Source organism: Candida theae, assembly GCF_024610275.1.
Source record: "Candida theae strain CBS 12239 chromosome Unknown scaffold2, whole genome shotgun sequence".
Lineage (NCBI taxonomy): Eukaryota > Fungi > Ascomycota > Pichiomycetes > Serinales > Debaryomycetaceae > Lodderomyces > Lodderomyces theae.
In genome coordinates, this window is record NW_026261438.1 from 276,156 (window position 1) to 291,164 (window position 15,009).

Below are 15,009 nucleotides of genomic sequence, written 5' to 3' on the forward strand. Positions count from 1 at the left end.
TACTATGCAAATCGTGTATGTAACTACGTACTGGCTAGTGTCTAGTGACTCCTCCCACTGCAGCCATGCAACAAAGGAGATGTTTGTCTTTGAAATCTTTTTCTGGCGCTTGCTGTCACCGCAAATAAACAAGACAATCAGAGACAAAAGCCAATAATAAAATTCCCTCGAATGGTTAGAGGGGTTGGAGAACTTGTGGACTCGATCGGATCCATTCCCCTATTTGTCTCTATTTTTTTTTTTTTTCTTTTTCGATCCTTCTTCTTCTCTGGATTTACATATGGGTGAGCCATAATTCGTTATTGTGTCGTTTATGGCAAATGCTGTAGAAGAAGAGAAAATTTTCTTTGAATATTTTCTATCCCCTTTATAACTCAAACTATATACAGCGCACAAACTGAAGAGTACAAAAACTCACACAATAAACAATATACAATAGTAAGTATACGCCAAATGGGTAAATTTCTCTCTACTGTTATAATTGGGGAGATTGTTTCACTTCAGTAGAGGCAGTGGGAAGTAAACGGAAACAAAGTGCACACACACACACACACACACACTCTCTCTCTCTCTCTCTCTCTCTCTCTCTCTCTCCTCTTCAAAATTCCAAACATCTTTTGCCAGTCTCATTCTTTTTCCCAGCCAGTCTCCAATATCAGTTTTTAACTCGACTCGACTTCGTCTGTGGTTGTGATTCATAAAGTCAGAAATCCTACTCGCTGACACAGATAACTTTCATTTCAGATCTACTAGAGCCAATAGCCAGTCTCTATTGAAGTGAGCTTAACCGATAGATTTCCACCCTCAACCCACTCGCTTCCTTTTCTGGCTTCCCTATTACCACCTGAAAAGTCCTTGTTTTGGATTCTTTCTGATTGTCTCCCATGCAAAGCTAACATACCATTGAAGGCTTCCGAATATAGAGAAAAGTCGTATGCCAGATCCATTACCCAACTTCAAGTCTGATCTGGCGTCTCAAAGCCTCGCATCGCAATCAAACACCACAGAGTCTTCATCTCGGCAACTACATCAAACTCCAAGTCTGTCAGTAGGCGAGTCACCGTTAGCGAGACCCACATTGCTTCGTAGGTCTGGACTACAGTCTACTCAAACAAGTGGTAGCACAATCACTGAAGATAGTAACTCAGTTCTGCTATCTCCAAGACAACAACCCACTCCAGCAACTCACAATCAGGATACAATAATAGATGGAAACAGAAAGAAAAGGCCTCGAGTTTCAAAAGCTTGTGTATACTGTCGAAAAAAGAAGGTCAAGTGTGATGGAAATTTACCATGTTCAAATTGTCGGGAGAATAATGACGGAGATTGTGTATATCCCGCTGATCAGGAAAGGAAACCCAAGGTGTCAAAGGTACCCAAGGTACCCAAAACTCCCAAAATTCCCAAAATTCCCAGAATCGTAAAAGCTGCCAAGACCGACTCCCCCGGTTCGGTGAAACAAAGTAAAGCCCAAGCTATTGATCAGTTGAACTTACGAATGGATAGAATCGAAGAACTACTAGTTGGATTAACTGAAGAGATAAGACGAGGAAGAACAGCGACTTATGATGATAGACACCAATCGAAACTGCCAGTGGACAATATAGATCATCGTGATCGTACAAACGAAAACTTCACACGAGGAGAAGATGGTAAGGATACTATGGCTCACTCGTCATCCCCTGTTACCAAAAACAACAAGTTAGGTTCGCATGCGATTACTGACATCTTTTCAAAATCGACTTTGGAATCTCTCTTTCAGGGATTGGGACCGCACAATCGAACTGAAGTCAAAGACATTTTGCACGTTGGTTCGATATTCAATTTTTACGCCCATGCGTTTTTTGATTCTATATGTCAGCCAATCAAGACTGTCGTTCGAAACAGGACTGATCTCATCGACAATACATTTACAGATTCAACTATTCCACTTGAACTACTTAACTACCTTGACGACATTTACCTTGTTTCGTACATCTGCGAATCTTCCCATATCAGAACCTTATTTGACAGCTATTTCAAGAACAACAAGAAGTTATATACAAAGGGCCTTAACTCTAAGCTGAGGTCTTTCACTTGGTCTGAATTGATGATAATGTGTCTCCTGATTGGGTTATGCATATCGGCCGTTGTGGATGAGAGAAACGTTGACACATTAAGAAAGCATTCCAAACACAAGTCGCCTATAATAGAATCTATAAGTGACAAAGAATTGGTTGAACTCCATACCAAATGTTTCTTTTCGGCAATATTTTACTACAATCGATTAGTGTTTGCTTGCGAAGGGGTTGAAACTGTTCAAGCAATGGCTTTATTTGTGATTTATTTGCAAAGCGTAATCTCCTGTGTGAAGCTGACCTATAGCCCAATCGCACTAGCTGTCAGATACGCGCGAGATTTGGGTTTCAATCGAATAGAGACCTACGAAGGATTGAGCTGGCACGAACGTCATATGCGTAAACGATTGTGGTGGTTTTGTCAAACTTATGAGGTTGGTTCGTGTTATCGGTATGGTAGACAGATTCAAGAGAGGGAGAGTGGACTACGGGAACTCATTGACGGTGACAAGTCAACTTCCATTATTGTACATTCAGGAATCGAAAGGTTGCGAGCATTGTGGAACGAGGCAAAGATCCTGAAGGATGCTTCAAATTTGTATGAATTGTCTGAGAATAAGACATTGCATAGAAGTGCCGCATATTTTTTGTATCAGTTGACAGAAATACGCTTGAAGTCCTACGAATGGATCTATAGTGCTGCTTCTCGAAACATTAAACTAAGCAAGCTATTCACATACATTGATGAAATCAACAAGGACATGCATGCCCTAGCAAACATGTTCCAGCCACCAATCACAATTTGTTTTCACAATGATCCACGGTTTTTTTTCAAAGCAAAGAACAAGCCACTGGATCGGGTTTTGGCGTTTGATTCCGCACATGAGAATATCCTTTCAATGTATATGACTTATTATTTGCATTTGATGACGGTGAATCGAACCGCAATCCAGAACCTCGAACCCACGGCGGAGAATGAACCCTTGATTAAAAGGATTGGAGAGTATAGACACGTTTCCCTTGAAAGTGCCAGGACCATTCTCCACATTTCCAAAACTTTGAATTTGAGAACTATGCCGTTTTCTACCTTTAGTTGGTTTCTATATGCACCTTTTATTGCTTTTTGTCATCTAGCCGGTGTGCATTTTGCTGAACCCAACACTTCTGAAGCTGAAACTGATTTGAAATTGATGATTGAGATTTCAACGCAGTTCTTTAGCTATAGGACTAAAGTCACACCCGCCCATATACAGCGCAATTGCATTCGACAGAAATTGTATGACTTGGTAACAAGGTACATGTTGCGGATCCTTATAAACATTTGCAACGAGGAAATCAAATCCAAATTGTTTTCAAGGACTAAGACATTACAGAAACATTTGGACTTGCCGCAGCAATTTCCAGAATTTTACACAACTGAGGGCGAAATAGGTATAAATCCAAGTTCAAGTTCGAGGGTATTTGAGATGTGGTTTCGTTCGTATAACATTGTCGATATTGAATCTGAACTTAGTGGCAGTGGCGGTACTCCAGCGCAAAGTTCTAATTCATCCTCATCTAATAATGACAACGCCACAAATGACAGTAACAGGACCAGCACCAGCAACAGCACCAGCACCAGCACCAGCAACAGTAAGAACAGCAAGTCTGGCAATTCTACTAGTACTGAAAGTGACACCACCCGCATAAGCAAAGAAAGAAGTGAAAAGGATTCAACCAAGAGAAAGATTGACAACATCTTGAAACATGCAATATCACCACTGAACTCCACAAAGGTCAGAAAAGAGCAAGAGAAAACTCACGTTGCTAATGATGATCCACTGGGAGACCGACAATTGAATTTCCGCATCCCACAACACGCTTCGCATTCGATGCCCATTAATCGACTGCATACACCTCAATCGAGAATAGACGAGCGAATCTATAGCAGTGGCTATTACCCTCAAACGCCTCTGGCCTCACACCTGCACTACAATGAGGGCATCCACCACCCACAGCAGGCACATCTCATGGAAGGTGTTACGATGGCCTCGCAACCCGATGGACCCAATCACATGCTAGATTCACTACATCGACCTATGTTTCGGAATCGAGTACAGCAGCATCAGTTACCAGATCAGATGCAGCAGCCTTTTATTCATCAGCAACCACATCCATCACTGACGTATATGACAACGTATGCGCCTCGAAACCTGGATGCGTCGTCCATTACATCTCATCAGTATCAGTATCTCACCAACGCTGTACCCCAACTCCATCAATTTGAGTGGGGGCAGAATGCCTCTGAGCAACAACAACTGCAGCAACAGCAGCACAATATGGCCCCTGCGCTAAACCCACATGATCCGCATTTGGTAGGTATGGTGCCGAATATGTTTGCATCGCTTAATCCTGGAAATGATATTGGTGATCATAATCAGCAATCGAGTATGTTGACCCAGCTCGATGACGCATTCGTTAACGGGTCAAATATGGATGAGGCGGATGGACCACCAGGGCTGTTTGAAGAGTAAAGATACAGCTTTCCAATACTTGAAATTTGCGATCACCAACGTATATAGATAAAAGTTTACACAAATTAGCTTAATACATAGAAGACATATGTAGAAAGAGCTTAACGCTTGTGTTCATCTGGCAAGTTACGTCTACCTTCATGTACTTGAACTTAATCGTGTACTTGTCCCGCAATTCCGCGACGTGAACAAAACGAGTAGCCGAGCCGAACTGATGTGCGTAATTTTGGGAAAGAAAGACGCGAGAAAGAAGGGCCATCTAGTTAGGAACAATAGACCGTGTTGATGCCGTGTCCATAGAAACTTCGTTTTCAGTACCGTGACTAACGGGTCCCCTTTTGTAACACCTTCCGTATTGTTCTCGTTATTGTATATCCTCAGCGATCTACACACAAAGTTTACTAGACTTACTCGATGTCTGCTGACTAATGTCACCCATGCTTAATGCAAAGCATGGAGCAAGGCGGGCTGCGTCACAAAAAACCGTTATTTTTTACTCTTGGTGCATCATGCAGCTCTATTGACTCAATCTGCATCCTTTCCTTAGTATATCCGCAAAACATAGGGCGGACATTCCACCGCTTATAGCAAATTATATCTGTTTTATCTACAAATCTTTATACATTCCTCCCCGCCTCTATCTAGTACGGATAACTCCCGCCGCAATCAACATGTTAACCTTCTTTGCAACCTCTGGGTTCTTCATGTGTTCTTGTAACGCGGCTGGATTATCTCTAGCTTGTGACAAAATACCTTGCATTACCGGGTCTTGCAATATTTGCACAATTTCAGGATCTTTAGAAACTCTCTCCATTGTTTGCTCTGGAGTTTCGCCATCGATAGCTTGGAATCTTTGCGTGCTGGCCTTGCCGAATAACTGATCAATTTCATGCAAATTCTTGCCGCCTAATTTCGAATCCTTTTCACGGGCTTGATTAAGAGTCTCCATACAGTGACTGTATTCCTTCATCAATAATTGAGCATTAGCTTTCCTGATGTATGCTCTGATGAAATCCGGATCTTTCTCGATGGCAACATCACAGTCTCTCACTGCATCAGGGAATGAAAGCAACTTGATCAATGCTGCAGCCCTGTTTGAGTACCCTCTTGGATCTTCTGGAGCTCTCTTGATCATTTCACCATATGCCTTGACTGCATTCGGCCAGTCACCGTTGGTAAAGTATTCCTTTCCTTCCAAACGAGCTTCTTCAGCCTTCTCTGGGTTAATGTAAGCCTTGGCTTCTCTTGTTTTAATTTCTCTTTGTGTGCTTCTCAACTTGTTCAAAACATCTGGTGTACGATGTTCAGTCAATGATTTATCGAAATATTTGACTGCTTGTTCTAGTTCATCCTTCTTCAAATATATGTTTCCCAATCTTGCAAACGATTTAGCAATCAATTTATAATCGGCCCGCATGTCCCTTCCTTCATCAACTGCTTTATTGCATGTAGCAATAGCAGCATCATAATCCCCCTTTTCGTATTCAGCAGCAGCACGGTTATTCAAGTAGGTGATGTCTTTATGCAAGTCCCAAGCCTTGTCGTATGCGGAAATTGCCTCGTCAAACTTGCGCTGTTTATAAAATGTGTTACCCTCTGCTTTCGCTTTGTCTGCAGCTTCTTTATCACCTTGTTCTGCATCTTTCATTTCAACATCTCCCTCATTGTCAACTTTTGTCTCTTTGGATTCCTTTGTGTTATCTTGTGTGGCCTTTGGTTCTTCCTTCTTTTCCTCTTCTTGCTTTGGTGCAGCTGCAGACTCGTTTCCACCTTGAGATGAAGAGTTGCCTGCATCAGCTGGAAAATCCATGTCTATACCCATCAATGTTGCCATGATAGTCATCAATCTTGGGTCAGACAAAAGCTGGGTGGCATTTGTTTTAGGGTTGGCTTGGATTTGCAAAACTTTAGCAACCAAATCAGGATCCTTCATTAACTCACTGGTCTTTGGGTTGCTCTTCAACTTCGTGATCAAATTCGGATCATTGAAGATGGCACCCAACCCCATATCACCACTGGCATTACGTGCTTTAATAGCATTTTCGACAGACTTCAACCCTTCTTTAGCTTGAGCATTGTTGGAGTCCAATGATAAACATTTTTCATAAGCCTTTTGTGCATCCTCCAAGTTTCCTAAACCAAATTGAGCCCCACCAATTCTATTGTAACCTTTGGCCCATGAAGGGTTGATTTTGACACATTCCTCTGCGTCTTTCAATGCTTGATCATACTCTTTCAAAGAAGCGTATGATCCAGAACGGTTGGAGTAGAGAACATGATTTGGTTCTGGAGAGGCTTCGATCGCCTTTGTGAACGACTCAATTGCCTTTTCAAACTCTTTTGCAGCAAAGTATTTGTTTCCTTCTGCTTTGTACTCGTCAGCCGTGGTCATATTATGGTGTGATAGATTGAGATTGATCGAGGACTGTTGTAAGCTAAGAGTATTTTCAATCCTTGTTTTTATATAACTTTTGTCAGTGTCAATTGAAAAAGGAATATTTTTTTTGTTCTTTTATTTTTTGCTAGAATATTCCATTGTCTCGTTTGTCCTACTACTACTACTACTATTACTATTACTACTACTTCTACACACACACACACAAGTAATGTATACCACTACAAATCAACTATACACCTTCTCTCTTTTCCTAGTCATCTAAAACTGGATTCTACAGCCTGTTGTACTAAACTCAACGGATAGGCAGGACCAAATCCATGGCATCTTTCATTGCCTTTTAATTTATCCATAACCTCAGTAAAATCAATAGTTGTCAAATCCAAGTTTGCCTCCTCTGCTTTAATTTGTAGATAGTCCCACACGGCACCAAGGGCCAACAATTTCTCTCCTTGTGAATTGTCATACACTTTGTTGATAGATTCTCTTTTCACTTGGTGGTTCGTACCACGAGTTATTTCGTTGATGAAATCATCCTGCGATTGTGGGAAATGAAACTTGTCAATTGGCACCCTACTCCCTATCGCTGAGCCTTCATTTGTTCTCAAAATTTCATTTTCCGTACTGATGGACAAGTTCTGCTTTCTGATGATATCGAGCTGCTCCATCAATTTCTGCCTCTCTTCTTCGCTTTGTAACAATTTGGCTTCCAACTCCTTCAACTTTGTTTCCTTACGCTCTCTAAACGCACGTTGTGCAGCCCTATTTTGAGCTTTCCTCTTCAATTGCAACTCTTCCTCGGTTAGCTCCGAATCGTCCCTAGCGATCAATAGCGCATCCTCTTCATCCAACAACGCTCTCTTTGATTTTTTGGTGTTTCTACTCGCTTGCTCATGCAAAACCTTTTTGTCAATGTCATAATTTGTTGAAGTTTCAGATGTTCCTGGCGACAAAGGATGGCTATTGTTGACCTGATGCTGGGAAAAATCCGACGAAACATAACTGGCGTGACCTTGCGAATTATGGTTCGATCTTTGAGATTGCATGTTATGGAAAGGGTATCCGTTCTGTGACGCAACATACGCTAGTTGTGGTTCTTGTTGGATTGCAAAGTTATCGTTTCCACTTGAAAAGTTGGGAGTACTGTACTGCATGTTCTCAGTTTGGCTATGCATTGAATCAAACGGGTCACGTTGTTGTTGTTGGTTAAAAGATGCAATATTCTCCTGATTCAACTCTGCAAATTCGGTCTCACCCACATATAGATCACATTCCTCTTTCCGGTCTACCGCCCTAGGTGACAGGTATTGTTCACCGTTCCAGAATATAGGTGTTGCTTGACTACCGAAAGGCATTCTGTGAAAGTAGCTTTTGCTTCGGTTGCTCTTTGATACACAAGTCTATAATATCAAAGGGTACTTGTTAAAAACCGAACCCTTTATTGACAAGTTGGTATTCCTGGAAATATAATGATAGACAGAATCTGCTCTTGGGATTTAGTCTTTGGTGTGTTTTGACGTCTACTGTTAATGAGTATTAATGATAGTGTGTCACAGTTTTACAGTTTTGGTTTAAAATTTGAGGTCGTGTACAAGATGCTAAACGTTTATCTGATTTTGGCACCTTCCGTGCACGACCACGACCTTGGCATGAAACTCTTAGATATTTCGAGGGTTTACTAGGAAGAGTTCGATAAATGGACCTGATTATGAAATTTATGGAATGTTTTGTAGTAGGTGAGAAGAGATTTTGGAAATCGTGGCATCCCTGTGCTGGATTTTCTTCAGTACATCATTGTCATTCTTTCGCTGCAAAATGATGCAAATTTAAATAATACCTAGGAATACATATTCGATTCCAATCGTAATAACAACTTCAACAACGCTTGCAGTATCCTCCTTGTATTCAATGAGGCTCTCGAAAACGGCTTTGTAGCCAATTTTACAATAGGTAGCACTTATCGCTTTTGGTTCACCGGTGCGGCTCAAAACTAAGGGTTTACCGTCAATAAGCGAGCCTGCTTCAATTGAACAAACCATATAAATACAACCTTGTCTTTCCAACAAATTTTCAAATTTCAGTCTCACATATAGGTTACCGTTATCACTTTTTTTTTGTCTTCACTTTCACTCGGCAGATCTTCTATCTTGTACTTCACGTATCAATAGAGCACATGCTTCTCCTTTGACATTTGGTCGCACACGACCGTACATAAGGCAATTTGAAGCATTTTTTTTGTCCTCCTTTATGTTAGGTGGAGATGCCTCGGCCCGAATTGATTCAACGGAAGGGGTGAAGTTGAAGGTGGTGATCTCCATGAAAATCGTCAACAACCATCGCGATATGAAAGAGAGTAGCGGAATGATTCAAATTGACCCCTCCCCCCCCCCCTCCCCTCTCCCCCTCCAGTGTGATTATAAAGCGTAAAGTGTCTCGCATTTGATTAAATTTTGATCCCACACTTCTCCTGCTGCACGTTTTCTTAATTTTCTTCTTTTTTTTACTTCTTTGACTGCAAAACGCCGTTCATCAGTCATACGAGCTGACGCATTAAAATTTTTTTTTCCTTATTTTGCAGTTTCCCCATGAAATCGAACAAGAAGCCTTTGTTCGTCTCTTTTTCTATATAACGTTGGAAAAGAGCTTTAGTAAAGGCGTTGCGAAATCCTCTACCTATTCTCAACCACATTGCACACTCGCTTGCACAGATATGAGCTTCAAGGAAGAAGAGCCTACAACAAGCGCAGAATATAGCACAACTGAATACAATTCTTCACGATGGACACGGTTCAAAGATTCTTTCAAAAGAGCTGAAGAAGCCGAGGTTAATTCAGGAAGCTCAACCAATGATTTAGAAGCCAATTCGTCGAGCGAAGGAGATCTACATCGTGACTTGAAAAATAGACATGTTCAAATGATTGCACTTGGAGGATCAATAGGGACCGGATTGTTAATTGGTTCAGGTGGAGCATTGAGTCAGGGTGGACCGGCCAGTTTGGTGATTGCATGGGGTTTAGTTGGAACAATGGTATTTTGTGTCATACATGCCTTGGGAGAATTGTGTGTTGCATTCCCAGTTAATGGTGCTTTTTCCACATACGCAACAAGATTCATAGACCAATCATGGGGGTTTGCTGTTGGTTGGAACTACGCAATCATGTGGTTGTTTGTGTTGCCGTTGGAGTTGGTTGCAGCAGCAATGTGCATCACCTATTGGAATGATGAGATAAACCCCGCAAGTTGGGTTGCCATCTTCTATGTCTTTATTTATGGGATAAACATATTCGGGGTCAAAGGATACGGCGAAGCTGAATACTATTTGACTATTCTCAAAATCATAGCCATCGTCGGGTTTATAATATTGGGAGTTGTACTAGTGTGTGGTGGAGGACCAACACATGACTTTATTGGCGGAAGGAATTGGCACGTCGAGAAAGGTGCTTTTGCCAATGGGTTTAAAGGGGTTGCAACTACATTTGTAACGGCGTCGTACTCCATGGCAGGGTCTGAAATGGTGGGGTTGGCAAGTGCAGAAACAAGAAATCCAAGAGAAACACTCCCCAAAGCTATTCGTCAAGTCTTTTGGAGACTTATTTTGTTCTACTTCCTTTCATTGACGATGATTAGTTTACTCGTGCCTTATAACTCACCTGATTTGCTTGGTGCTGGTACATCATCAACTTCACCTTTTGTCATTGCTATCAAAAACGGGGGAATCCATGCTCTCCCTTCAATTTTCAACGCCTGCATCTTGATATCGATCCTTTCGGTAGGCAATTCAGCTGTATATGGATGCTCACGTACAGTACAATCATTGGGTCTTCAAGGATTGGCGCCTCAAAGTTTTGCATACGTCGACAGAAAAGGTCGCCCATTGGGGGGATTAGCCCTCTCAGCATTGTTTGGTTTGCTCTGCTTCCTTGCTGCATACAAGAACCAAGGCACTGTTTTCAATTGGCTCTTGAGCGTAGCGGGACTTGCAACTATATTTTCATGGTTTAATATTGCATTGTGTCATTTCCGTTTCAGACAAGCATTACACGCACAAGGAAGATCGATTGAAGAGTTGACTTTTACTTCTGTCACTGGTGTTTTTGGTTCAATCTACGCAATGGGGTTCTTACTCACAGTCTTGGGAATTCAATTTTGGACTGCGCTATTTCCAATTGGTTCAAAAGATGCCGATGCCGAGCACTTTTTCCAAAACTACTTGGGAGCTGTCGTCATATTGGTTTTCTATGTTGGTCACAAACTATACACTAGAAACTGGAAGATTTGCAAACTGTTGAACGATATAGACATTGATACCGGCAGAAGGCAAGTTGATCTAGACTTGATTCGGGCGGAACTCGAGGAAGAAAAGCTTTTGAACAAGCAAAAACCACTCTACAAACGTATTTGGAATTATTGGTTTTGAAAAAATCTCCTGGTAGGTTCTTGAGCATATATTATTAGCTTGTTGGTACTATGGATTCGACGCTTCTAGGTTTCTTTTTACCCTCATCCTTAGTAAGGGAGCGCTTTCTCTTAGTTACCTTCGTGGGTCTTTGTTCGCCCTCAATGTAAACGTCGGACAGCAAGTTCAGCAATTTAACGTTTTTAATTTGGATGAAGTGTATATCCGGGTTGAACTCAGACCAGTTCTTACATATCGAAAAGAAATCCGCGCAAGGGTACTGAATATCCAACTTTTTCTCACCATCCTTGATTAAATTCAACCTCAAGCCAATGTATAGCTTGGTCAAATTCAATTCAATTTCGCTCTCTTGCTTTTCGCCTTTCTTCGAGGAGTTGAGATGAGCAGTGATCTCGTCTCCCAGCAACGTTCCATACGTATTAACAATGGACATCATTTCCTCGTCGGATTTACAGTAAAATGAGTTATCAAATGACTTCACGTAGGGATGAGCTAACTCAATCCCTTCCACTTGCTCCAATTTTTGAACTAGCAATCTAAGTTTGCTTTCAACCATACCACTATATTTGAGATGTTCTTCAGCATCCGCCTTTGTCGCTGCTACCACACATAAGTAGAACTTGTATCTGTGAAAAAAGTCATGTCTATGTAGCAAATCTGACCACTGCTTTCGACCAGCGATTATCTCTCCCATAATTTCAACCCCCCTATGAAACTCACCCAAAATTATCTTCTGCGTGGAGCTGGTTATATTATGAGTTGCACACATAGAAGGGTAAGCAGGAGTGATAACAGGCATTCTATGTTGTCTGTCCGTAGGATATAATCTTGGATTCCATACTCTAACTTGCAAAGGTCCATCCTCAATTTGCTTCAAAAGAACAGGTTGAGGCCAGCTCCATTGTGAGTAAATTTGAAAGAATTTCTCTATTACCACAGCGCTAACAGCATTGGGATAAAGCTGGCAAATCCTGGCCACTAGCATGGCCCATGCAACACCACCAGGGAAACCATAAACGTTCGCATATATCGCTCTCTCTTGTGCCCACATCTTTATAAATCGCAAAGCGTTTTTGAACACTGTCAGCTTGGGCACCAACCTTAAAATCTCATCAGTGACTCGCGTTCCATTAAGTGCACGCATGTCTTTCTCGTCGATGTTTCTTAATAAGTTCTTATCATCAAGAGTCAAATCACGAGGAACACGAGGTATATCCAAACGAGCAAAAAGTAAATCAATCGATATACCGGCGAATTCCAATTTTATTATCGGCACGAAGGCCTCCTTCACACTATTTATCTCCTCGAGTTCTTGTCTTCCTCTGAGAATCTTCTCGAATGTAGCAAAAAAATCTTCCCTTGTGACGTGTCGAGGTACAACCACAAGTGCATCAATATCAGAAGACGGGCCATAAACCCCCAACCTATAGGATCCGAAAGTAAAAATCTTCCCTCCTGCATCATTTGCCATACCCTGTGCCATATTTTTTTTGAGAGAAACTTCGTAAACAAATTCCTCAGTAAGCTTTTGAAGCGTGGTCAAAACTTCAACTCTTTTCAAAGTGGCGGATTCGCTCTCGTAAGATCCTCTTAGTTTTAACTCTTTAATCAATGAATCATTAAGATCTCTTTCTGCTGAAGTGGGGTCTGAAAAGGATATCGGAGGAGTCACTCCATAGGTTGCGTTATTCATCTGTAGTTTAGTATTAGACTGAGTTGATTTCTGCGAAAATTTTCATAGTCTTGTCTCAGAGAAATATAGTATTACACAATATAAAAACTTAAGATTATTTGTGAGACCCTTATTGAAAAGAAGCTTATAGGAACTTAGAACCTACGTATTGTAGCTCTCTGCTATCAATAATTCCAAACATTCATTGAGGGGGAAAAGCGGAGCAACTTATTTTCGTTATTACCCGTTTTCATCTGAAAGTTTAACTCACTGCGAAAGTTTGTTTGCTTTTTTCTTGAGTTCGACGACTCACGTTTTCCACAACTCAACCTTGAAGTACACTTTCATCTAGTTTCAGGAACCAACAAAATGGGATTGACTTCTAAACTTGAAAAGCTTAAGCTTGGCGATCACGATAAGTCCGAAAAGAAACAACCACCAGTCACTACTACGGGTGCAGCCTCCGATGCGGATACTGATGATATTGACGAGATGGACAATGAGGGGCAATCGATTTTAATGGGTATTATTGCTCAGTTGAGACCAGGTATGGATTTGACAAAAATCACCCTCCCCACCTTCATTTTGGAAAAGAAGTCTATGTTGGAGAGAATTACAAACTTTTTTCAAATCCCTGATTTGTTACTTGAAGCCAATAATACCAAGGAGCCTGTAGCAAGATTTATAAATGTCTTGAAATGGTACCTTGCCTCATGGCACATCGCACCCAAAGCAGTTAAGAAACCCCTTAATCCTGTTCTTGGAGAGACTTTCTCTTGCTACTGGAAGGATTTGCCATACAATGCAGGTGATGCGTACTATTTATCGGAGCAAACATCGCACCACCCTCCCAAATCTTCCTACTTCTATTTGGTCCCGAAAGAAAAGATCAGAGTCGATGGTACAGTGATCCCCAAATCAAGATTTTTGGGTAATTCTTCAGCAGCAATAATGGAAGGGTTAGGTCAGGTTACTCTTGGAAACTGGAACGAAGAACAGTACGTGATAACCCAACCAAACGTATACGTCAGGGGAATTCTTTTTGGTAAAATGAAGATGGAATTGGGTGACCACTTGATAGTGAAGTGTGCTGCATTAGGACTTGAAGCAGATATTGAGTTCAAAACGAAGGGCTTCATCAGCGGTACATACGATGCTATCGAGGGCACAATTAGAGAGATCGAAACATCGAAACAATTATTTCAATTGAGTGGTAAATGGAATGACGTTATTGATATAAAAGACTTAAGCACGGGTAAAAAGCTGTTACTTATCGACACCCACAAAACCATTCAGGTCAAACCTCTAGTAAGACCTTTAGAGGAACAATCCGAGTATGAATCTAGAAGGTTATGGAAGCCAACGGTTGATGCTCTTGCACGCAGGGATCACGAGGTTGCTACTGAGGAGAAATTTAAAGTAGAAAATGAGCAGCGTGAAAAAGCCAAGAAGCGTCTCGAAGACGGCGTTGAGTTTCACCCTAAGTACTTTAGACCAGTTGATGCTCAAGACCATTCCTCAAAAGACTTGGGAGTTATATTCAACAAACACATAAACCTTGCTGAGCCACCTGAAGAGTTGACCAAGAGAGTGTTGGATGCTGCACCTTTCCTTCCAGGTCAGACACCGAATGAAAAATTTGACATCCCTCCTTTCAAAGACCGTGTTGGTTCTCAAACCAAAGGATAAGTTCGTTTTCTTCCAATCTTTACTCTTCGTCAACTAGACTACTTACTCTTTGATTTTGAGACGAGCTCAATTTACATTTTAGAATTCTATACTTTACTTTTTTTAATGATACACACACTTGTTGCCTTCTATATGTGTAATTTTTTTGTGCGAGTACGATTTACTGGTCAAATATAAGAGGCCCGTTGCCGAAAAAAAAAAGTATCCAGGAACAAGCTACATTAACAACCTGAAGACAAGATGTTCAAGAATGAAAGGCTAAGGAA

The 15,009-nt window shown here is 41.3% G+C and overlaps 6 protein-coding genes across 6 annotated transcripts; 3 read left to right on the forward strand and 3 right to left on the reverse strand. All coding sequences in view use genetic code 12, as the record gives it.

Moving 5' to 3' along the window:
* Nucleotides 1-934: 934 nt before the first annotated feature.
* On the forward strand, nt 935-4,570 carry HAL9 (Hal9p; the record flags this gene model as incomplete). The annotated part of the gene is made up of 1 exon (XM_051752435.1): nt 935-4,570. One exon carries the CDS (start codon nt 935-937, stop codon nt 4,568-4,570), a length of 3,636 nt encoding a protein of 1,211 aa, XP_051608492.1.
* Nucleotides 4,571-5,207: 637 nt separating this feature from the next.
* Nucleotides 5,208-6,962, reverse strand: STI1 (Hsp90 cochaperone; the record flags this gene model as incomplete). Its single annotated transcript, XM_051752436.1, has 1 exon — nt 5,208-6,962. The coding sequence occupies one exon, from the start codon at nt 6,960-6,962 to the stop codon at nt 5,208-5,210; it is 1,755 nt and encodes a 584-aa protein (XP_051608493.1).
* A 260-nt stretch (nt 6,963-7,222) lies between these two features.
* FCR3 (Fcr3p) lies at nt 7,223-8,320 on the reverse strand (the record flags this gene model as incomplete). Its single annotated transcript, XM_051752438.1, has 1 exon — nt 7,223-8,320. The coding sequence occupies one exon, from the start codon at nt 8,318-8,320 to the stop codon at nt 7,223-7,225; it is 1,098 nt and encodes a 365-aa protein (XP_051608494.1).
* A 1,355-nt stretch (nt 8,321-9,675) lies between these two features.
* On the forward strand, nt 9,676-11,382 carry HIP1 (Hip1p; the record flags this gene model as incomplete). Its single annotated transcript, XM_051752439.1, has 1 exon — nt 9,676-11,382. The coding sequence occupies one exon, from the start codon at nt 9,676-9,678 to the stop codon at nt 11,380-11,382; it is 1,707 nt and encodes a 568-aa protein (XP_051608495.1).
* Nucleotides 11,383-11,416: 34 nt separating this feature from the next.
* PAP1 (polynucleotide adenylyltransferase) lies at nt 11,417-13,075 on the reverse strand (the record flags this gene model as incomplete). The annotated part of the gene is made up of 1 exon (XM_051752440.1): nt 11,417-13,075. One exon carries the CDS (start codon nt 13,073-13,075, stop codon nt 11,417-11,419), a length of 1,659 nt encoding a protein of 552 aa, XP_051608496.1.
* Nucleotides 13,076-13,423: 348 nt separating this feature from the next.
* Nucleotides 13,424-14,743, forward strand: OBPA (oxysterol-binding protein related protein; the record flags this gene model as incomplete). Its single annotated transcript, XM_051752441.1, has 1 exon — nt 13,424-14,743. One exon carries the CDS (start codon nt 13,424-13,426, stop codon nt 14,741-14,743), a length of 1,320 nt encoding a protein of 439 aa, XP_051608497.1.
* Nucleotides 14,744-15,009: the final 266 nt, after the last annotated feature.